Source organism: Rhopilema esculentum, unplaced genomic scaffold, assembly GCF_057945365.1.
Source record: "Rhopilema esculentum isolate cy_ngs unplaced genomic scaffold, ASM5794536v1 HiC_scaffold_23, whole genome shotgun sequence".
NCBI lineage: Eukaryota > Metazoa > Cnidaria > Scyphozoa > Rhizostomeae > Rhizostomatidae > Rhopilema > Rhopilema esculentum.
The window spans coordinates 245,926-270,436 of record NW_028300834.1 but is presented as its reverse complement, the minus strand read 5'-3'; the positions used below and the strand labels follow the sequence as shown (position 1 = coordinate 270,436).

Below are 24,511 nucleotides of genomic sequence, written 5' to 3'. Positions count from 1 at the left end.
TATCGTCTCGTCTCGTCTCGTCTCGTCTCGTCTCGTCTCGTCTCGTCTCGTCTAGTCCCGTCCCGTCTCGTCTCGTCTCGTCTCGTCTCGTCTCGTCTCGTCTCGTCTCGTCTCGTCTCGTCTCGTAGCCCAACTTGGGAAATCTTAATAACTGAAAAAGCAGTTTTAACATTATTCCTTTTCTTTAGTTTTTCAATTTTGATAAAAGAAGATTTGATACTAGTCAAGCGAACAAATTCGTCGAAAAAAATAAGAAAATTATTAGTTTATGAGATAAGAAAAAATATTGATATACACCAAAAGTTGTACAACAGCTTCAATTCAGAACGCACTGTTTGCTGGAAAACAGGGCGAACCCCCAGGTATGTTTGATGATTTTCTTATTCATCTGTTGGATCAAATAAGTTCGGTTTAGCTTTAAGTTTCATATTGCGAGGAGGAACAAGAGGGGGAGTAGTAGCGATGTTTGTCTAGAAAAATGGATGATCACGGAGGTTTTCCATATGCTAAGACAATAAATTCTTAAAAACGGAGATTTATGAATCTAAATGGGCTTCCTACGTGTTGTGAATCTTCTTTGTACAACGTAAGAGTAATATCATGATTCATGTCATTCTGATTCGTTGTTAAGAAGGCATTTTGTTTAGGGATCTTCGAACTTTGTTTTGGGAAGTTTGATTGCAAAGAAGATTATTTGAAGCATAGAATCATCGTTTTAAAGCAGCAAGATATTCTCTGTAAATAGCCATTTCGGCATTGATACCTAAAGTACTGCTGGTTAAGAAGATCTAACTTCTTTAAACTTTAACCTCCGAATCCAAAGCGGCTTGTGTTGAAAAGAATTGTTAAAATAATTCTTTGTCCGCCTTTGTTCATGGAAATATTAATCTCTTTCGGAATCAATTCTCTTAACCTTAAGGTCAGAATTGCCACAAAAAATGAGAAATGCTATGGGTGGTTTGATTTAAAGATTTAAAAGAGTGCTCTGCATGAGATTTGGGTTGAACTTTTAAGAGAGAGTTTTTGGCCAAGAGTAACAAAAACAGCAATGCATGACAATAGGCAAACCGATGACCAGCAATGCATGACAAAAGAGCTTGAGGTTGTCTTTTAGTTAGACTTGATGCCTTGGGAAGGCAATTTCATGCCCGATTTCAGGTAAGTTGTGATTCTTGTATACTCCATAAAATCATTAATCGTTGCACCAAAATTGTTATGATGTCTCCAAAGAGTTTTATGTTCGGTATTTAAAACGGTAAGTCATTGAAAAAAGTGTTGAAATTCTTCGTTTGAGTATAACTTGACAGATCCCTTTCCTGTAATTTGCACGTGGGTATATGGAACGTTATAGGTACCATTTGCATAACTATAACACACTTACAGCTTAATCCCGTAAGAGAAATGGTAAGAGTATTAATTTGACTACGCTTTTGCCCCCCCTGTGTAACAAGCCTGGCCAGCTTTTTTGTATGGGGTATAGCAAGTACATATGGTAGGGAAAACAACATTACCTTTGAGCAAACAGGGGATGTGATGTCCTGCCAGAGAGGGAATTTTATATTGAAAGGGGAAAACCTCTGCTTGGAATTGTCATTTTATGATTTTTGGCGAGAAGAAAGAAAAGATGATATTAAATGTAGGAATGGCGGTAATATAAGAAAGTGACGAAGAAACATTACTGGGAGTTACACTAGATACAAAACTTAACTTCAAAACTCATGTGCAGACTCTCTGTAAAAAGGCCAGCCAAAAACTGCATGCTTTATTTCGCATTTCGATTTTCATGGAATCCAAAAAATAAAACTGATGATGAACACTTTAAACCTAAGCTCGAGCAATTTAAACTTACCAAAAGTGAGAACCACATGCTATGGTACAAATACCGTAAAGTTCATGGGTCAAAGAATATGGGCAAAATTACCTATAGAAGTGAAAACTTCAGTCTCTTCGACTGTTTTTAAAAAACATCTTAAGAAAACAAAATCCAAACATTGCAACTGTAGGATTTGCAAAACTTTTATATATGGTTTAGGTTTTTGTAATTATTATGTATTTCCTTTGTATACACCTTTTGTAAATAGTTGGCCTTAATTAGCTTTTATTTCTAGCTATTTCGAACAGCCAATTTTAAATCAAAGTATTAATGATAAATAATAATAATTAAAAGGGTTGTGCAGAAATGGAAAAATGTTCCGGTCATTCCACTTTTCAAAAGGGGATTCGCCGGTCGGGAAATTTTTGAACGGGGACGGTTTTCATTGGGGACGGGTTTCAACCGGGGACTGGTTTTACCGGGGACGGGTTTTACCGGGGACGGGTTTTACCGGGGACGGGTTTTACCGGGGACGGGTTTTACCGGGGACGGGTTTTACCGGGGACGGGTTTTACCGGGGACGGGTTTTACCGGGGACGGGTTTTACCGGGGGCAATTTTCATTTGCAGTCGGTTTATTTACAACCCATCCCAATTCATTGTCATGGCCATTTTCTACCTCTATGGTTTTAGTATCCTACCTTAGAGTTTCATTTCATATTTTTACTTTAGATCTTGCACTTTAATGCAATTTCCTTCTGGTGGGGTCCAATTAACGTTCGTAAATGCTTTTTGTTCGAAGATTGTTTGACTATTTTTTGGCTGGAATGACACTTATAAGGAATCTGTCCGCAGCCTTTCTCCGATGATTAGAAAAATATCTATGACTTAAGACGAAGAAACGAGCTAACTTGGAATAGTGTCCATTTTTTCGCCAGTTGACAGCACATATTTTGTTGTTGTTAATGACCAAATGTTTTGAGAGGCCTTTTTATAAGCGACAAGTAATGGCTTGTTACTTTATTGCTTGTCTTTGTAAGCAAGATATGGAAGAAAACCAAGACGTAAAACCGACCCCTTTTCTTTGCAAAAAATTCCTGTTTTTATGCCGGTTTAGTTAATAATAAAGTCACAATTTCCGTTGAAATGTTTGAAAGTAATGTTTCTTTCCATGAATAAAGCGGCACTTACGAGATAACGTCTTGTTTTTTTAAATGACTTTCAAATAAATTGCATTCATTTATAATTTAAAATGACGATGTTCTGCAATGCTTTATAAGGAATCAAAAAGAATTTGCATGCCATCTTTTTAGAAGATATAATCTACAAAGTATTACCGTGAAAGCTAATTGACGTTCTTGTATATTTTAGAATAGAAATCAGCCAGATGGTATCGATGCAGTCAGCTTAAATACACTCCAAGCAGCTGAATCATCTCAGTTTTGAAGACAGAGTCGAGTGGCTGGACTTAATCGTCAATCCTAAGTAAGAAGAGAGTTTTATTATTTGTACTGCCAGGATCTTTGAAGTATTATTAAATTTTAAGTATTATAATTTCAGATTGATATAAATTGCATTGAACTTCACGTATATTTATCAAACAAATGTTCTACTTTTGCATTTATGATAACATTTAACAAATAACAGGTACGGAGAAAGTTTGAACTAAAAAAGAAGGGTCTCGACTCCAAGTGCTGCATAGTTTTTTTTACTTTATTTTAAGTTGGTAACATACGATACTAACTATATTAAAGCTAATAAAACCAACTAAATATATTAACAAATACCAAATTTATTAACAGTAACAGTAGTAAATAAATTACTAAATACATAGATAAACAGTAGGTTCCATGTAATTTTAATAGCCCGCTTGTCCTTTTAATGGTTTGCAAAAGTGACATGAGCAAGAAATCGCTGAAACAGTTTTGATACTTGCTTTAAAGGTGTTTATATTTGAGCTGGAGGTGATTTCTGTAGGAATTGAGTTCCATATTTCTTGACATCTATAGGATACAGTGTCTAGTCCATATGCTATTGTGTTTGTTTCATTTCTAGTGAAAGTTTATTACTTGAATATTTCCGCATATTTTCATAAGAAAACAATGTTCAAAACTGTTAAAATTTAAGAATAAATAGAGAAAAAAGCAAAATCTAAAATTTATTCACAGATTTACATTAAAATTTCTCATATTTTGCATCTTTCAATAATATCGTTTTTTGCCACAATGCAGCAGCAAAGGATTGTATATAATATAATGTATAGATTTTTCTAAACTATGCTTAACTTGAGGCTTCAGTTTCGTTTCGCTTTTCCGTTTCCCAACAGAATTTGCCCATGGTATCATTAAGAATGCTAAGATTATTTTAGAGCTCAAAGTGGAAAGTTCTTAAGAATATCAAAGCGTGGCAGAAAAAAAAGTATTTGCATAAAAAGGTGTGGAGACTACAGATGGAAAGTCATATTTGTAGTTTTGTTTGTCTGTTTATGATATTATTTTGAATATAATATAATATAATAGAATTGAATATAATTTTAAGCTACAACACAGTAACTTGTCTGATTCGATCATTTACAAAATACACAAGTTAACAATTTTTAATAATTTTTTAATTACAAATTTACAATAAAATTATTTAATTTTGCATACGTTGCAGGAAAAGGTGGCCCCGTCCCAGTTTTTAATTAATCTTTTAAATTGGATGAGGTTTTCTGCAGATTTTTTTTCTGTTGTGAGCCATTCCAATTTTGTGATCCGAGGGACCTGAGGCTGTTTGAACCGAAAGTTGTTTGGTTGGGCCTGTAGTGCTGCAAGTCTTGTGGACGAGAGGTTCTTGGTTCGAAAAAATTTGCATGAATTCAGGATTTAATTTGTTCACAGTTTTGAAAATGTCAATGTAGAGGTACCTTGGCCGATTTACATGCATTGTGCATTTGTGAGATTTGCAAAGCAAATCTCCATAAGATGAATTATGATCATTATAAAAATATTTAGGGCTCTTTCCTGTATTTGTTAGATCTTCTTTATAGATCTAGGCAAAGCGAGAAATGATGTTCGAGGGCAATAGTCAAAATAAGAGAAGACAAAGCTCTGGAACGTAACCTTTTTATCCTCAAAATCTACAAATAGCTATTAGTATTTTAAGCACATTTATCTGGGTTGCTGCCCTTTTACAAAGTTCGGATATGTGAATTTCAAAATTCAGTTGTCGTAAAGTCTAGGCCGGTGCACGAAAAAAATCCAGCTTGAAAATCTGGAGATTATATGTTATTATTCATGCATTCTACAGAGGCGCCGGAAGCATCGTGATGCGGCGGGGGCAGGAACTGCAGAAAGGCCACCTTGGGGGTATAAAAGTTTGCTGATGAAACAGATCTGGAATCGTCGTCTTGCCAACGACGAAGCCTGGTTGTTGGTGAAGGTGCTGTTAAAGGAGATAGGGTCGGTAATCTGGGGGGCCCTAGGGAAAATTTTGCATTGTTACGCCCTAAAGACTCCCAGGAATGGGGGAAACACCCATAAAAATACATTTAAATCAGGACAGACAGTCAAACTTCATTCTCGAAATTTCGTTCATCCCAACATCAATCATCAAGGGAGGCTGGACCCTATTCTACCTTACATAAAAGCAAAAATTTGTTCTGATGACCGTCTACATGGCTTGATATAACTTTTGGATATAACTCCTCTAAACATACAGCTTTTTCCTTTCTTTATTTAAAATTGGTACAATCTTTATCTATATTGAAGCTAAATAAAGCCAACTGATTTGGATTACCAACGCTAACTCATGTTAGCGTACATATTCCTTGCAAAAATCACAAGTACAATTGAACGATGAGAATTCTGAGATCTTTGCTTAAATATTTGTAAAGTTTGGGAGTACTTGTTTCGTTTGAAAGTGATCGAAAAGGAATGATATCATTCTATTTTTGTTACTTCTGAAGAGAGACTTTTAATCGGCTTCAAAAAGGATTCAAAAACTTGCTTTTAAAATTTCAGATTGCACCAGGGTTCGGATCTCATAAGAAAGTCAAATCGCTAAGAATCTTTAAGAAGCTTTTAGCATTGGCTCATGCATTCTGCATTCTGGCACTGCTTGCCACACGTGCATTCTGGCACTGCTTGCCAAATTCAAGCCAAGTCTTCAGGATATTTTTTAAGGACTTCAACTAGTGGGGATTCAAAAGGGCCCGCTAGGGCAAGCAAATGGAGCCACTGGGACCAATTTCCAACCAGTCGTACCTTAAAAGCGTTGAAAAGGAAACTGTGCTGCATGAAAACTTCTTGATTCAAAAAACATCTTGAATAAAACGTCATGAATTGAAGGACGTAAGAAGAATTATGAAAATGGGGGGGCACCTGTTTAAAGTGGTACCCTAACAAACATTCTATAAGGTTTCATTCAATCATCCAGAGTAGCATCTACGTGGTCCGTAGGTTGCTAACTATACTCCTCCACCAAACCCTATCCATTGACCTCCTTTTCAGATTGTGGTATTCCCAGATATTAACCCACTCTTTAATGTCGTACATCCAAATTCTTCTTAGCTTTCCACTATACCTTTTATATACCTTCGATAAACCCTCCACGATGTTGCAGAAAACCAAACCACTGGATCCTCTTGCAACATGATTAAAAAGCGCAGCTTTTCTTTTTACAATGATGTTAAGCAGCTTAGGGGTTGTATTCATCTTTTATAATACTTCTTCATTTCTGATTCTATCTGTCCATTTGATCTTTAGCATTCTTCTATAACACCATAGCTCAAAAGCCTGTACTTCGTCTTTCATGGGGTTTCCGATGGTCCAGGCATTGCATCTGTAGGTAAGGACTGACCATACATAGGTCCTGAGTACATTTAGTTTCGTCTTACAGTGGATGTTACTGTTGAAAAGGTCTTGATGATGTTGAAATGCAATTTTTGCCATTGCACAGCGTTTCTTGATTTCTTCTACTCATCTGCAATCTTATGTGATTTGAGACCCAAGGTAGCAATAACTTTTTCCTTGCTCTAGAACTGCTTCCTCAGATGTTTCTCAGAAATTAGTCCCTGGTGTTTTTTCAATTACCATGAATATCGTCTTTTTGGCATCCAACTCCATACCGTAGATTTTGCATACCTCGTTTTTACTTTGATTCCATGTGCATTGCCTAAATCTTCTTGAATTAGTTCTTCGCTATACATGTTGAACAGGATTGGTGATAGAATGCATCCTTGTTGAACCTTTTTTTTATTTGAAGGTTCTGGATTCTCCATTGTTAGTTTTGAACGTCGCTGTTTGGTTCCAGTATAGGTTGCTGATGAGCGGAATGTTCTACTTTTCAAGAACTTCAATCAGCTTTTCGTGTTTAACTCTATCAAAGGCTTTTGTATAATCGATGAAGCATACAAACAGTTTTCTTTTCTTCTCAATCATACGTTCACAAAGTATGCGAAGTTGGCAAATATCGTCTCTTGTTCCTTTCCCTTTCCTAACCCGAGTTGATAAGGTTTAAAAGCCTGTTTAAGAGGTATCTAAAAAAAGATTCCAGAAAGGTTAAAAAGGCTGTTTCATAGAGCCTGACTACAATGATGTAGATATCATTTTCTGACTTAGTTGTGAGCAATGACGCTGAGAGGTTTTCGGAGGCCTCGTGGCGCAACCGATAGAGGAAGCCTTTGCGAGCGAAGCGAGCAGAAAAAATTTGACGACCATGTCCTTTAGATTAGCGAAAAATCCATTTCAGAATATTTTTTGCAGTCATTTTCTTGCAATCGTTTAAAAAGCTGCACAATTTTGTTATGTCTTACTAATTTCTTTCACAAGTTGGAAACCTCGAGGGCCCCCTGAACCTGAACCTGAACCTCGAGGCCAATTTCCCATTGACACCACCTTTCGGTAACCCTGGTTTTGATTTTGTTTTTTGTGTTTCTAAAAGCATATAAAATGGAAAAATTTTAGATCTTGGCCTAAAAAGGTCACCCCTTTGCTCATTTGATATGGCTCGTAAGCAATTCAAGGGCACTTTCGGATTATGCAGTTGGCAAAAACAACAACTTGGTCAGCTGTGTGGTTAGGTTTTGTCATCTACGTAATTTACAAGAGAAGCCTTTTAAATGAAATAAAATATTTGTTGAATGGTGATGTTGGAGTTAAACTACTTGATGGTAGTGTTTCTGTATTTCATTTTTATACTGTTATCAAAAGTTTCCTCTTTGGGCTTCAACAAAAACTAACAGAATATTCAAAGGCCTTTTAAATACGCAGGTTTCCCATCTTTAGCCCCAGGCCCTCACTAGAACACTGCTGAAGTAAGTTCTGATTTATCGCCATTTCAAGTAAAGAGGCGGGAAGCAAAGCCATGCCAGCAGTTTTGGAACAAGTCTTTCAGCCATCTTTGCAATGCTAGTGGGAATGTATTCTGCAATATAGTTGATGGAAACATAGCGTATCATTTCCATATAATCCAGTACTGCAATGAATATGAAGTAGTCCTTTGGGTGCAGTCATCAGCTACAGATGACTGGATATGCTATGATAATGGATATGCCATATTTCGCTTTTTTTACTTTTGAATCAAGGGAGCTACAGCCACAACCTCTTGATCTGAGAAGATGAAAAAGTTTCTCGATATCTGTGCAAAACACAGCAGTCAGGCATTTTGTAAAAATAGCATAAAAAGTTTTTAATCTTCCAGTTAACTGCATATTAACTATCTGTTTTTGTGTATATTTTGCTAATCGATTAGCTACTTTTTCAATAATACTTGTAATCGTACAGTATTGTTATATCCTTTTTAATCTGATCATAAAACTTTTAGCATACAGTAAGATTTTTCTACTCAATCAAAGTTTCAACCATTTGACTCCGTTGTAAAAAATTAAAAAACCTAAGTAATCTGACAGAGTTATGATGGCCCACAAGGAACATGCAACAAGCACGAAGATTTGCACACCCACCAAAACAAAAGCGTTTACAATATGAATTTCAAATGCCCAAATTCATGGTTTGCATGATCACAAGCTGCAGCACACAAACCTCTATAGCAGTGAACACAAAGTAAGACCTGCTGCATAAAGAGTTGGTTTTGCAGCACACTACATTTGAGCTGCTGCATAAAAAAGTGATTTGTTTTGCTAACAATACAAAGTGCTGTTCTTGCAATTAGCTTAATGCTAGATCTCGTTGCAAGCTGCAAATTAACTATTTATCATAGTTTTATTATTTGGTTCCTTGAAACTAAAACTCAAAATTTGGGTGTCAGAGAAAGTATAATGACATGGACCCCCTGTTTATATTGGTAATAATTAAGTATCCCCCCCCCTGGAAAAGAAAATTTTTCTCAAAAGTAGAACTAGGTCTTAAAAGCTTGGTTTTTTAAGAAGGACGACGAAGACAATATTGGTGATTGATGATGGGGATTATTGAAGATTATGATGATGATTATGATGACCCGAAGGTTATTTAAGTTGAACTGAATATGTCTATTAAAAAAACATATTTGCTAAGTATCCATCTCCTTCTTATACTTCATCACTATCCCAGGAAGATACAAAATTAGCTGCTAGGTACTTTTGTGTTTCAGTGGTTTTAATGGAATTCTCTTTTACAATAAAAGCTAATTTATGTTTACATAGCTAGCGTATACACGATAGAATCCAAGTTTTAAGGTTGAAGTAGAACTTAGAATGCAAAGGGATTTTTACTCACTTCTATGCAAATTTCCTCGCATGGGCCTTGTTCATCCATTCTTCAAAGCAAAAGCAAGTGGAAAATTACAGCATAAAATTATATTTTGTTAAAGTAAATTTGATAACTTCTTTTGTGAGTCTTCTACAAAGTTTTTTTACAATATCTATAAAAGGGAATTCATTAACTAAGAACTTTATAAGCACTACCGTTTATATATAAAATATTTAGTTTCTTAGATTGAGTTTGTACTTGGTGGGTCATCTTACACTATCAAGTGTAAGCAGCCGTGTCCGAGGGTCTAGAAAACTGACCCTTATCTCTGATATTTGATTCCAATTTGATTCCCCTTTTCTTTGAAACGAAATAAAATTTATACCCTAAGAAAAAATAGAAACTTTATCAAGATTCCCATATTATACACATTTTTGTACTATTTTCTATGTCCTAGATATATGACAAAATTGAACCCCTTTCTTAGAGATATTGAAGATACGGGTGCTTACACTTGACAATAAGAGTGGACCCGCCGGGAGTTTGTAGAATGGAGCTTTTTGCAGCATAGCTGGCACAAAGTTCACGTAGTTAATCTTTTATGCAGATTTGCAAATAAACTCTCTCAACTTCTGTCATATTGTAAAAGCCGGACAAAGAAAAGAAAACTAGACTGTCGGAGAATCAGTTTTAACTAAGATAAGGGTTCACACTTTAAGGACGGAGTTCTTGTTCAAGAGCTGGGCTCGTTTCCATAAAATTTTTGCCTGCTCTAGGATGCTCACTTTTAGGAGGGGGGGGGGGGGGGGGGGGAGCTCATAAAAGTTGATGGTAACTGATGATGGTATCAATTCTCATCGTTGCTTGCCATTTCATGCTGTCATTGTTATTTAAGTGTTAATGCAGTAGTCCACAATTTTGTAAATTTTTAAAACGACTGCATGATGAACATGCCTCAAAATGTTTACAAGTCATGAGCATAGTGATGTGTTAGCCTGATAACCAGCCTATTATTCTAAAGGAAGAAGTATATAACTAGAGAGCTAAGTAATATGTTTGCTTCTGTTTTATTACGAGCACAATGCAAATATGCTCGTTTATTAGCCAGTCATGGATTAGGTCTAGTAAATACCCTAAAAATTACCTACCTTATTTTCAAACACGATGAGAGTAATTTGAATTACTTCAACTTGTCATTAAGTTTGATGGTTTTTCACTTAATCTAGCTTCAGAAATATAAAGCCGCTAAATTGAAAGCATTGAATTGTGAAAAACTTTCTTTTTCTTACAAAACATGCCATACAGCTGCAGTTTTTATATTTACTTCATTAATCTTTAGAGTCAGCAATGTTATCGCCATCTTAAAGCTTGAACTCTTTGTAGTTTTTAGCTGCTTATCTTGGCAAAAGACTTCGCTAGAACATCTTTTGAATTTCAGTCTAAAACAAATCCCATTTGACTTACTTTCCGCCCGAAGGTTCTTTTTTTTCCCCTCTGCCACTTTCCTAACTTATAATAATTTGGTTATGGCTTTGAAAAAAAAGGAAATATACATCCAGTAGTGAATCGAAATAGAAAAAACAGAAAAATGCAATCACATGGCCGGTACTTTTGTACGTACGCGATTCTGTGGAGTGATTTGCCCATCGCTATGCGGTAAAAGTTGGCTTGCGATATACAATTGTGAGATATCAATTGTCAAACTTGTCAACCAATGGTACATTTCATTGTTAAAGCTAAATTGGCACGTGTCCTAGTCTCCATCAATTCAATGGATACTTCCTATGGGAATGGCTATTAAGCTCGTTCCGGTTCAAAGCATCGGCACATAATTTGATGTTCTCACTTAGTGGAACATTTGTAACTACTAATATCGAAAGAACACATGCAAGTTTGTCTGTTTGTATGTGTTGCTTTGAGATTTTTTTCAGTAAGAGTCAAGGTAATCCACTGCATTCTCATCTATTTGTCTTGTGTCTGCTTTTGCCTAGGTTCCGAAGGTAGCTCTTCAACACTATAAAGCTTTGCTTATCGACAAGTGCCCTTGTCCTTCCTCAATATCGACCATACCTGGTGATTCCTATGCTTGGAATTACAGACAGCTTGCGATTCTTGCCACGCTGAAAAAAAGTTTGGTTACGGCAGGAACTCAAACCTCTGACAATCGGACTTCAGATCAACTACACTCTGGTGCAAGTCCTTCCTAAACCTCCCTTTTTGTAGAACTTCTGTATGCCAACAATCTGAACTGATTACAATCCATTTTTTCAGACTGATATCCTTGGATTTCCTGCTCTCTGGATTTGCCATGAAGGACCGGGTCATGAAGAATTGGTAAGCTTTTTGATCATATGGTTTGCATGTTACGTTCTAAAGCACATCTTGTTACCGCATAAGCGTGACAAGCGGTAAATTATTGTAATAACTTTGGTTCGTAACTACATGAAAGTCGTGCCCACAAGACAACTTTGACTAGTTGCTTTTCAGTGCCGCACGAATGCTGTTGTAATGTTAAAGTTAACCCTGAAGTAGGATAAGCTATGGATTTTCGTCTGACAAAAGATTTGTGAGTATTCAAATGTTGTTCAGCGGCAGAAACCCCTCAAATTTGTATGTCTTTCAAACCTTTTTGTCGCCAAGAATGTGAATTTTGTGAGGGCGAAGGCCATGATTGTGTCAAAAAAAGCAAACATTTAATTGATGTTTGCTACAGGAGGTACTTATTGTTTTTGCTCAAATGGTGCTCGATGCACGAAGTAATGCAGGGGTGGGGCATGTAGGGGGGGGGGGGGGAGTGAAATTGAAATTTAGCATTCAACCCTCATATCACATCTGGATAAAGTTGTTATTCTTGAGTTAGGCCATAAAACTGAAGAGCATCCATCAATGCCATTAAAAGACGCCGAAAAGTTACACATCCGTTTTACGCATCTTTAAAAAAAGGCTTTGAAAGTTTAAGACAAGATTATCAAGCGTAAGAAGAGATCATGCAACAAGTAGCAAAATCTCAGAAGCTCGTGTTTAAATACAAGCTGAATCAAACTAGCAGCAATGGGGGCCGTGCCCCCCCCCTCCACTCTTCTGCAGAGCAAAATAATTTTTTAGGCAAAAGTAGAAAGAAACGCAGTCTAACATTTCTGTACGTTTTTGTGCATAATATTTCCTTAAATATGTCTGATTTAGGAAACCGAAGTCTATTTGATAACGGACAAACTTTCAAGCCGAAAACCCACTCCGGAAAATGGTCCTCTGATGGGGTCAGATTTTGTGTTGCGCACGCGCCTTGGGTGCAAAAATGATCACATGACTGAGCCGCGACTGATCGAAACAGATCCAAAAAAAGTTGGAATGATTTCCGGATCAGACCAACACGACTTGATCCGGTCCGCGGATCAATTTCTATAGTGGATTTTTCCTGGCATCAGGAACGTTACAGAAAGAGTGAATATCATTTTAATTAGAAGCGCTTTAGTCCCGAAAATATTTACGATCAGATTTTCCAAAATAGTGCCCCATCTTTTCACGACGGCATTTATTTGAAGTTGATATAGTTTGTTGATATTCATATTTTTATGCTTTGTTGCATAGTTTTGTTTCACTTTTTCTCGTCTCCACCTTATTTTGGTTTCGTATTTAATGCAAAAAATTGAATATATTCACTGCACTAAGAGGGTTATTCCTAACCTTTGCAAGATTTTCCTTTGGTCTATATACGTTTCAGATGCAGTTTCTTGCCATTCTAGGAAAACCATATTTTAAAAATTTTTTCTTGCCGCCAAATATGGTGGCCGCCCTTCACTAAATCCTTCTAACAATCTTAATATTTTGGCCCCTTCACTTTCAAATAAGTTTCGCCGGCCCTGCAAGACAACTGCTGTCTTGTTCGAGTCATTGAAATCAAAGTCACTGGGCTGTAGTGACATCAAAATCACTCTGCTATGAACGTGGCATCAAAATCATTCTGCTATGATGGTGACATCACAATCACTCTGCACTGATGGTGACATCAAAATCACTTTGCTCTGATGGTGACATCACAATCACTCTGCACTGATGGTGACATCAAAATCACTCTGCTCTGAAGGTGACATCAGAATCACTCTGCTCTGAAGCTGACATCAAAATCACTCTGCTCTGTAGGTGACATCAAAATCACTCTGCTCTGAAGGTGACATCAAAATCACTTTGCTCTGAAGGTGACATCAAAATCACTCTGCACTGATGGTGACATCAAAATCACTTTGCTCTGATGGTGACATCACAATCACTCTGCACTGATGGTGACATCAAAATCACTCTGCTCTGAAGGTGACATCAGAATCACTCTGCTCTGAAGCTGACATCAAAATCACTCTGCTCTGTAGGTGACATCAAAATCACTCTGCTCTGAAGGTGACATCAAAATCACTTTGCTCTGAAGGTGACATCACAATCACTCTGTTCTGATGGTGACATCAAAATCATTTTGCTCTGAAGCTGAAATCACAATCACTCTGCACTGATGGTGACATCAAAATCACTCTGCACTGATGGTGACATCAAAATCACTCTGCTCTAAAGGTGACATCAGAATCACTCTGCTCTGAAGGTGACATCAAAATCACTCTGCTCTGATGATGACGTCAGAATCACTCTGCTCGGAAGGTGATATCACAATTTCTCTGCTCTGAAGGCGACATCAAAATCACTCTGCTCTGAAGGTGATATCAAATTCACACTGCTCTGATGGTGATATCACAGTTTCTCTGCTCTGAAGGTGACATCAAAATCACTCTGCTCTGAAGGTGACATCAAATTCACTCTGCTCTGTAGGTGACATCAAATCCACTCTGCTCTGTAGGTGACATCAAAATCACTCTGCTCTGAAGGTGACATCAAATTCACTCTGCTCTGTAGGTGACATCAAATTCACTCTGCTCTGTAGGTGACATCAAAATCACTCTGCTCTGAAGGTGACATCAAATTCACTCTGCTCTGAATGCCATATCGCATTAACTCCGCTATGGAGGAGGCATCAAAGTCACTCTGGGCTCCTTTTCAGTAGGTGCTTGAAAATTTGCACTTTGAAGCTTTGTGTGTAATGAACTAGAGAAAGTGATGCATTTACTTTGCACTGGCTGAAAGGATATCGCGTATGAATAATTAAAAATCGAATCAAAGCACATTCAAACAACAGCTTAACCTCAGACTCTCTCGTCCTGAAAAGCTTGTTCACTCAAAGTTTATTGAAACCATTATATATTTTTTTGAATTGCGCAATTTAGTCTGTTTACGAAAAAGCAAGAAAGAGATCACGGCAGGTTTTCAGTGAACAAAGCATGAAAGTTGGGACGAGTGTGAGCTATAATGACAGCGAACCTATCCGGTCAGTGTAAAAAACAAGATATCCGTATCATTGAGCTCCAATAGTTTTCCGATAAGGTGTGAACGGGCCCTTTGTCTACAGCAAAGTCGGTGGGGTTACCCTTTGTTGGAAAGTGGTTACCGGCTAGCTGTATCAGTGCATTCATCAGAATATTTGCTCACACCAGGCCGTTGAAACGAGCTGGTCGACGTGGTACCAGACAGAGGTGTATAAGTGCTTATACAATAAACAGGTTACTTGATTCATAACAGTCTACCACAAACATAACTATTCAAATCAGGAGAGCAGTCGTCAAAGATGTAGCTACGCGTAATTAAACATGAAAACATCATCCTTGGGAGTAATGAAGGCAGTTTTGAAAACATTGCATCGCTGTGTTTGCAACATTGTATGGTCGCGATTATTTAGGTTTGTACGCAGCTTACATAAACTTATTCTTCTTAAATGGTATTTCAAGACGCCTGAATATTATCAGAGTATGAGGAAATGATTCTTCTTTGTGTGCCATGGAAATGAGACAGGTTGCAGATGGTCTTAGTCAGACTATATACAGTTTCAGGTAATTGATGTTTCACTCATAGTCTAGCTCTGTATTCAGTATCATCTGCTTGGCATCGTCCCACTAAGTTGTTTGCTATGAAACTGCAAAGATATTGTAGGCATTCGAAGTAAGAGCCCCTCTGCCATGAAACGTAATGCTAATCGTAATGACTTCCTTGTGATTAAAGGTAATGTGTTCATATAAAAGGACTGCGTATACCCAACTTAATGTCAAGCAACATCAAAATAATGGCCTGTGATTGGTCAGAATTCTTGCAATGCAAAACTGTTCACATGAAAAGCTAACCTTGCAACATGGTAGATAAACAGAACAACCGTAATCGCTGGGGGTGATGACATGATAAATCACATGTTTCTGAAAACCCCCGCAGAGTTGCTTGCTTTAGCTTGACACATTACCTTTAACCGACTTTTATACTCTAAAGACAAATAGTACTTAAGCATCATATATTTGCACTTTTTGATGCTCTCTTCAAATATGAAGGTTCTAAAGTTTTATTTTACACAATCTCCAAGAAATTTTTCAAGAAATTGAAATTAAAATTTTTTTTTCCAGTAGGGAATGTTGAATTTCCAGCGCCAGATGAAATCTTCGTTTTGCGGTATCGTGAGTGGAGCGAAATGCGTAAAAACATAATTGTGTTTAATTCTGAAACTTGTATTGTGCTGGAAATGCTGTGTATTTTTAATGTACCCATTTTTAAGAAGCTTTGCAATATGCTGGTAAATACGTTTCCTGATTTTTTACCGCATTTTGGTGCCAAACGTTTCTTAGAATGGAAGGTACTCAATACAAATTCCTTCCACTAACTTTATGAATACTTAACAAAAGTTATTGCAAAATAAATCTATGTGCAAAGACCGCAATCAGCCTTTATTTAATGGTTATTCTGAGGAAGGTTTTAATGGCTTTAGGAAACTATCTGGAAGACTTTTTCAAAACTCTGGAAAAACGTTGGTAAGAATGTTCAGAGTCAGGATATCAAAATATTATTTCGTTTTTGAATCTCGTTTCGTGCTATGCACTTTGGGTTTTGCTAGGATTACCCAAGTTCAGTTGGTTTTTATTCAATGCAATCATGTGCTAATTTTTGTCTCTTTTTCCTTAGGTTCTGGATTCTATTGCTTGTCTTTATCAATGTTTTCCACGGTAATTAAAAATTTATTTTGTTTTTCAAGCAAATAAGATATCTTCTACTTAGCAACAGTTTGAGTCGCTATCGTATTCTATTGCAGCTCTGGCAATTTTTATCAAGATGAATTTAAAAACTGTTTTCATTCAAAAATCAACTGATATATTACCACAATCAAGTTTGCGTTCAAAGCATTTTCAAATGAGTTTTTTGTGTGTGAACCTTCATGTGCCTTTATTTTGCTGTCAAGAAAATGCTACTCTTATCGTTCAATATCAATGTTTTACCTTCTTGACAGGTTTGTGCGATTATTTTGTTCTTTAACTTGCCGCCAGATTTTTGTGATTTTTGCTGTACTCAAATATGCTTGAAGCAAATTTAAGCAGTTTCAAAAATGCATAAAATGCTAGTATTAAACCATATGGTCATGAACTGGATTACAGGAAACTTTATTTCGTTTAGATCTTCCAAATTTCTTACTTAAAGGTACCTAGGCCTTTCTGACATCTTAACTCTTATTTCAAAAGAATGCTTCATTTACTGAGGCTTGTAGAACTAGAACTATGGTTCGTATGTTTATCCACAGTGGCGAGAGACAGCAGTGTGACCCACTGCGCCATAGAAGCAACAATTTAAAAGAATTATTTTCTTCTAATGGATTGACTTGTAAATGAAAATAGCAACATGCATTGCATTTTCTATGTTGGGTATTTTTTTAATTTTACATTACAGGAGTTCTAGGTCTTGGGAATTTTTCCATACCTTGATAAATTTCACTTTTGCTTCCACTTGTTTCTAAATGGAACCTAGAGCTGCTGAGTGCTTTTAAAGGTTTAAATGGATTTTTTATAATTTTTGATTCCAAAGTTCGTTTACTTTTGCATTAAACGCTTTAATTCAACTCGTTTGGTAGGGGTTTCAAAATACCTTATCTCTATTCAACTCACGTGTACAGAACTTATCTCTATTTGAGATTGAAATTTTTGGGTAATTATTCTATACGACGACAATAGATACTTGTTTCACAACCTAACTTTACTGATAATTTCCTAAGTGCACGTGAATCACACAGGAAACTACATGCCATTATGATTCATGCAAAAGCTTTGTCTACCGCAACACACGCATACATCTCCAGCACATCTACGACTCGCATTGCAAAGGAAATCTAAGCCATTAGTCGAGCACAAAAGTTTCGAGGCAAGCAACAGCAACGTCAAAATCAAAAAGGACATGCCAGATAGGCCTACTGAAATATCAAAGCTTCCCTGAAATTTTTTAAATTTTGGGTTTTTATATCAGAATTAGGAGATTTTAATTAAAATTTGGGATTCTTAATTAGAATATGGAAATTTTTCAATTAGGATTTTTGAACCTGCACGCTCCTTTTTGTCGGTAAGGCAATTTATTAGGTTTACTAAAGGCACTTTTCAAAAAAGGTTCTTCAACACCTCTAACAGAATAATAGGCAATTCTAATTTCTCGTTGAACGATTCTGCTGCCAATTCAATATTCCAGATTTTCAATAACCATAAACCCGAATTGGTTTGGTATTTCTTCAATAACCATAAACTTGGAAAGGTGTCAGGCAAAGATGTTGCTTTGGTATTTCTTCAAGAAGACTACATGCTAGAAACCGTGTGGCTTTCGTAACTTCCCAAGGACAAGCAAATTTAAAAGTCCATGGCTATTTCCTCTTAAAATTGTTTAAATGCTCTCGAAAGGACTCTATTTAGTCAGGGCCCACGCCACCAGGGGGCCAGAGGGGTTATGGTCCCCACACTTTTTTGGTAAGAAAAATTGTTTCCAACGAGACCCTGTTTTGAAGCACTAAATTCAAGTTTGACTTTTAGAACTTGGCCCCTCCACCTCAAAATTCGTTGCGTCGGCCCTGTTAGTCCAAGGTTCAGATCGGTTTGAAGAGCCATGAACTAACTCTCCTGTTTCGATATATTTTTGTTGAAGTGTAACGTATTATTTTGTTTTTTCTTTTGATTAATTTTATGTTATTCCATCACATTCCGCGTCATGTTTTAATTCTGCTCATGCAATTCATTTTAGCATGTGAATGCTACGTGCTTGGATCCCGGCAATGTGTTTATGTGTGATTGCGTCATTGGCGTCAATATTTTGTCTTTTTGTTTTTATTTGGTAACTCTTGTAATTCAAGTTAGTTGAGATTTAGCGTTGAACGATTAAAATCAATCTTGAGTTCCTAAAAGGGATGTCTCCCTCAGCTTAGGCCTTGGGGCCTAAGTGCGTGTCCTTCGACGCCATCGAAAGAACCTGTACACTACAAGAGCCACGTAACAACAGTAGACATGAATCATTTAAAGATATACTTATCGAGAACTGTTACCTTTGATATGCCTGAGATTGATCGAAGAGATTTCCCTCTTTCTCGGATGCCACATTTCGTAAACCTAAACCTCTGGAAGGGAATGTGTCATCTACACTCTTTTTTATAAGAATCAGTAAATTTAACTTCAGGCTGACTGTTTTCAATTCGTTCGAAAATCTGAGGCTGGATTGTTCTTAATTTGTTCCTAAATTAATAGGGTGTAAGCTGTGCAATTGCTAGCTTTTCGCTCCAGGGAGGTTTTCAGGCCTCATTTGCCAACAAAGTGGTTGAGACAACCATCATTTGCCTACAAATTTGAAAATTTACCGAAAAAGCACCCACACATGGGTAAAAATCATCGATTTAAAGATGAAACCTTGCTTAAAATTACATTTTATAGTAGCTCAGCCTCAGCTTATTTTTGATTTGTTTTTAACTGTCGACCAATTCTGAGGCTTGTGTTCTTATAAAATTGTTCTTATAAAAAAAGGAGTGTAGGAGAAAAAATAGTCTTAGACGCTATTTCATTGAAGCGAACGAAGTCAAAGAAGTTTTCATTTCAAAGTCACCATTATAATCAATATCTTTAGAGTTTTGATACTGAAATTGTTCACTCTGCAAATTGACCACTTTGTTTTATATTGCGAACCATTTCTTCGAAGCAACGGCATCCTCGACGGAGAAACTTCGGAACCTGACTAAAGGTTATGACAAGAGGTCAAGACCTTTCTCTAAAGGTAACGTTTCGTCTAATTTATTTTCAGTTGGTGTCATTTTAGTTCCTAGATATGAGGTATCAACAAAAAACCTGGAAATAGTGTTCTGAATGCTGTTTTAAAGTTTTGCCATGTGAATTATATCTTTTAAAATTTTAGCAGGGTCTTTTTTCTTCTAACAGGTGGCCCTACTAACGTCTCTGTTCAGATCGCAATGATTGCATTGGGACCAATCAGTGAAAAAACATTGGTTAGTACTAAATTTGAAAAATTAGCTTACAAACAACTAATAAAACAGGAATGTAGCTTAAAAGGCCACAAGCATTGAAGCTCGTTCCTCATAGCTTAAAGAATCTTCCCGACTGGACAGAATCCTGATAACGAGGCAAGAAAATAGTCAATGTTCAAACATGAATAATACCAGAAAACGAGGCTAATGACAAGCCTGTACATCATGAAAAAACTTTGGTTTAACTTTTTCAGCTAGCAATGTATTTATGTTTGAAAGATTTTGTTCAACAAATATTTTTGACAATTGCAATTATTTTTGATGGGCTCTATATCTAAATTCCGTCATTCTGTTTTAATCTTTGTGCATCGTTATTCCACCTAATTTGCACATTTTAAAACTATTGCGTTACCCGTTTTTTGTTTTACTTTTACAGACAATGAAAAGCGATGTATTTATAAGGCAATGGTGGGTCGATGAAAGACTTGAAACTGGAAAGGATCAACTGAATTTTGCTATAGATCCAACGGAGTTTTTCTGGGTGCCGGACACGTTCGTCTCAAATGCAAGGAAAACAGAAAGCCACCAAATGTTCACACAAAGTGTCAAAACACAGATAGGCCCTTATGGCCGAGTTTATGCAAGCAAAAGGTATTTTCTGCATTTTCACAAACATATACTGACAACTAACAGTACGAAAGACATTCAAAAATGATATCTAACAGGAGAGAGCTACCCGCATAACTGTTAGGTTAGAAATGCATTAAGCGAATATTCAACCTCTTCATTTGGGGCTTCATTCTTTAACAGACTAAAAATTCATATTTCAGCTATGATGCTAGTTTTCCCAACAACTGAAAGATATGAAGTTAGATTCAATATTAAGATTTTCTTGAATTTCCATCATTCTTTTAAGCCTGGTAAAAAGCTTCTTTGATTAAGCTCTTTAAAGGATTTACAGAAAACGTACTTAGTAAATGGTTTCCATTGACGGTCTTCCTAGCGATATGAGTGAATCAAAATATATAGTAATGAAGGTCAACAGAAACAATAACAATAACAGAATTAAATTATTCTACAATATCAGGCCTTCTATTTAGGACAGTCATTGATCTAAGAGATCATTTGGAGAATACATTACGTACAATTGCTAACAGCAAAAAGACGGGTTTCTTTATATCTAATCAAAAGCTCTATTCATTTCAGTAAAATGAATTTCCAGTTTACTCAATCCTTTATATTCTATTACAGTGCTTTTTCTTCACATGCAAAAAAAATGTTTTTATTGAAAATAACTTATCGCTCATAACACGCCTCCCCAGCTCCAGGAAATATTCTGCTTTTAAAAGTGCATGGCAAGCATATCTCACCTAGGCCACTTCAGCTTAAGGAGATTAGAGCAGTGCTCTCTAAATACCGAACATGCCTATGTTAAGAAGAAATTACTAAGCTTTAGATAGGAAATACTTACTGATCATTCCTTATCAAAATTGTTGCGAATTATTAGTTTAGTCTTTCTATTTGCGCTTGCTACCTAGCACCCAAAGGCAGTTTTAAGGACACTAAGATGCTGTACTTATCGAGCAGTATCTTGGTCCCTCCTCTCTCTGTGACCAGCCCTCGTGATTCCTATACCTGGAGATTTTCCTCAGGTTTGGTCAAATCAGACAGTGGCGGAAATTCATTTTTTAAGTGGGGGGGGGGGGGGGTAATGCCCACAAAAGCGAGCAAATTTGCCGACAAATGACATAATATTACCGACAAAACCGACATGTTGGCAAAAGCCGTTCGCCCCCCCCCCCACACCCCCGCAATTTTCGCCACTGAAGTCAGAAGCTCAAACCACAGACCCTTGGACCTGTAGTCAGCACCTTTAGTCACTGAGCTATCTTTGCACTAGCCTTTCTCATATTTCTTGTATCGTTTACAATAACTGATATTCATTACCTGACACTGACAACTTCCACCATTTTATTGATTACTTTCTTATTGTAACCTTTCAACTTCCTTCATGTTACTGCATTTGCTTATTGCTATGTTGTATTATTAACATAAGACTATAGCTCTCTTTCTTCTTCAGGTTCACAATAAATTGTCATTGTAAAATGAACTTGAAGATATTTCCCCACGACATTCAGGAATGCTCCATCGATATAGAAAGTTGTAAGTACTTTGTGATGCTCCTTCTGAGGTTTTTCTTTCAAACTGAGATGAGAACGGGCCTTAAAGTCTCATGAAAAATTAGTTCCATTCTAACTTTGCTAGATGCACTTTATTGTTGATATTGTAATCATCTTTTAAGTAAGGCTATGTCCTTCAACATTCTAGATATCAAACACTGTGCCAAAAGCCGAAAGTGATATTCCTCAATAATTCTTTCTATATTTTCTTTAATCATATCGATACACGGAAAGCCTTAATTTGAGAAGAAGACAAAGAAAATATTTACAAGGTTTTGAAGCAAGATTTTATTTATTTATATAAATATATGAAAGATGTAAGTCTTTTTCATTGCTACCATTTTTTTTCAAAATGATTTGCAGCATTATTTTTATTTCAGATGCCTTTAGTGGAAAAGAAATATCATTGTTTTGGAAGGATCCTAATTTTCCCATTGATGCTTCGCCAAAAGACCTTGCTACGTCTGGGTACGAAGTTTTGTCAATCAAAGGAAAACTTGATGTTATGTATTATCTAAAAGGTTAGTATCTATATTCCGAAATTACTCTATTTCTAGTACATGTTTGAACATAGGTTCCCTTGTATGAACGTCCTAATATTAAATGACGTTTAAAATTATTGAAAATGAAAAATTTGACGAGCTTTAATATTACGTTCACAGTTTCCTTAAGAAAATTGAAACGAACATGGTTCCGGTCCTCAACTAGGTATATATATTTCCTAGCGTAGAGTCTTTGGTCTATGTTCTGACGTTTTACACTCTGAAGAGTGTCAGATGAAAAAGCTTTAGTTTACTAAATGTTTGCTTTTTTCAAAGCCATTTTTAAGTTTTATACCACCAAAGGATCGTTTGAACATGGTTCCAGACTCTGAGAGAAGATAGAAAGCATTGTAAAGAAGATCTGACTACTTTCAAAAGATCAAGAATTAAGCTATTGACCATAGTTATTGTACATGTTTGCATTACAAATAAATTACTAATGTTGTATGATACTCGAAAAAGATACAGGGGGCTAGTCTATGACATAAATTAAAACAGAGGCTTAGCTGGGTTTTTCTGGTATAATCGCTTCTGGTTTGATAAGGTTTTGATAAGGTAAAATTACAGCTAAACAGAGGCTTAGCTGTAATAAGTTATTATTTCGGAGTTATTGAAACGAACATGGTTCACCTTAAAGAACAATGTGATACTTTGAATATCATCTTTTTCAACTGAAGGTCTCAATTTTTTTCTTATTTTGCAGTGCCATTTCCAAAGCTGAGAGCGGTGATTCGAATGAAGAGGTCCTTCCCTTATTTCCTTTACCATGTATACATTCCTGGAGCACTTCTTGTTGGTTTGTCATTCACGACGTTTTTTATCCCGCCAACTGCAGTTCCAGCCAGAGTCACCTTGATTGTTACCAATTTCTTGTCGACCATGTTCATCTTTGGTAGTACAAGCTCTTTAATTCCAAAGGAACCCTACATTACAGCAATGGAGATTTATTCATTAGTCAACATCGTATTCATTATCATGGTGATGTTTGAGTATATACTTGTACTGAAAATTAAATCACTAAAAGGCAAAAAATTGCCTGTAAGTTGCCTTGTATCTGAATTTCTATCTATTCTATCCCTCTTAAATTCGATTTATAAATAATAGATATAATGTTTCTTATAGTTACTTAATTGTGTCTCATGTTATATTAAAGGCTGCATATTTGAATGTGATTTTGCGAGTATTTACCAAGGGCCTATAGGTCATTTCCAATCAAGTTCTTTTAATTCCATTCTTCTTCTAGACCCTTTCTAGACAAAATTTTGCACATGCTGGTACTTTCTTTAATCTAGTACAAGTCCTGTTGCTCACCTTGTGTCCCTTTTGTATCCTTCTGATTGTGGGTTCTTCATAAACTAGGCCGCTTCTTATTGACCCAGATCGTATTTTACAAGGAAGCCACCACCCCCCCTCCTCCCCCGATTTTAAAAGTGAAAGAGAATGTGCCATAAATTATATTATAACTGCGCATGTTCTTGAGAACTTTCACTCGTAAATCTCTCAATCAAGTAAATATATGAATCATTGTGTTTGATTCTGCTTTATTGTTGTCTTTTTTTGTAGAATCCAACCACTCTATTCCGAAAAAAGGACGAGATAGAAATGCAGCAGCGACATTTAAACGGTAATGATGCAGAACTTCTTCCCGTACGGTCTCAGAAACCTCCTGGCGGCAATATCTTGGACACGTTTGCAAAAGTTCTTTTTCCATTGTCATACATTTTATTTTTGATAGTTTACTTCGTTTCCTGTACCACAAATGAATAGCCAAATTTATGTTTTGAACCCATGATAGAGCATTTGCCAAGTGTGATGAAAATTTCCTTTGTAGATACGTTAAACGTGTAGCTCTATGTTTCCCTAAATACAAATTGGGTCTACGCCCTCTGTTAAACGCCAAAAATTGGCACTTTGTTACTGGTTTATATTTTGCTAAAAAATTGTTATTTTATTGTTGATCTTAGT

At 36.4% G+C, this 24,511-nt stretch overlaps 1 protein-coding gene and 1 long non-coding RNA gene across 5 annotated transcripts; one reads left to right on the top strand and one right to left on the bottom strand.

The window, feature by feature from the left end:
• The first annotated feature begins 130 nt into the window (after nt 1-130).
• Nucleotides 131-24,511, top strand: LOC135691270 (gamma-aminobutyric acid receptor subunit rho-3). 4 transcript variants are annotated; one of them, XM_089115202.1, is made up of 11 exons: nt 131-1,158; nt 3,184-3,297; nt 11,751-11,813; nt 16,515-16,555; nt 19,542-19,616; nt 19,778-19,845; nt 20,261-20,475; nt 21,905-21,987; nt 22,385-22,525; nt 23,250-23,584; nt 24,110-24,511. In XM_089115202.1, exons 3-11 carry the CDS (start codon nt 11,788-11,790, stop codon nt 24,311-24,313), a joined length of 1,188 nt encoding a protein of 395 aa, XP_088971328.1. In that variant the 5' UTR covers nt 131-1,158; nt 3,184-3,297; nt 11,751-11,787; the 3' UTR covers nt 24,314-24,511. The 4 variants fall into 4 exon arrangements, with proteins under 4 accessions (XP_088971328.1, XP_088971329.1, XP_065065156.2 ...); XM_089115203.1 differs by lacking the exons at nt 131-1,158; nt 3,184-3,297 and adding an exon at nt 11,287-11,421; XM_065209084.2 differs by lacking the exons at nt 131-1,158; nt 3,184-3,297; nt 11,751-11,813 and adding an exon at nt 11,915-12,045.
• LOC148957497 (uncharacterized) lies at nt 8,357-11,239 on the bottom strand. Its single transcript, XR_016145211.1, has 3 exons — nt 11,101-11,239; nt 9,507-9,546; nt 8,357-8,402 (listed from the first exon to the last, which is right to left on the bottom strand). It is a non-coding gene; the product is annotated as an uncharacterized LOC148957497 (long non-coding RNA).

Coding starts and splice junctions, on each gene's coding strand:
- LOC135691270 (XM_065209081.2), top strand. CDS start 15,164: ATGAAAACATCATCCTTGGGAGTAATGAAGGCAGTTTTGAAAACATTG. Junction 20,476..21,904: donor CGAGTTTATGCAAGCAAAAG/GTATTTTCTGCA, acceptor TTTCTTCTTCAG/GTTCACAATAAATTGTCATT. Junction 23,585..24,109: donor TAAAAGGCAAAAAATTGCCT/GTAAGTTGCCTT, acceptor CTTTTTTTGTAG/AATCCAACCACTCTATTCCG.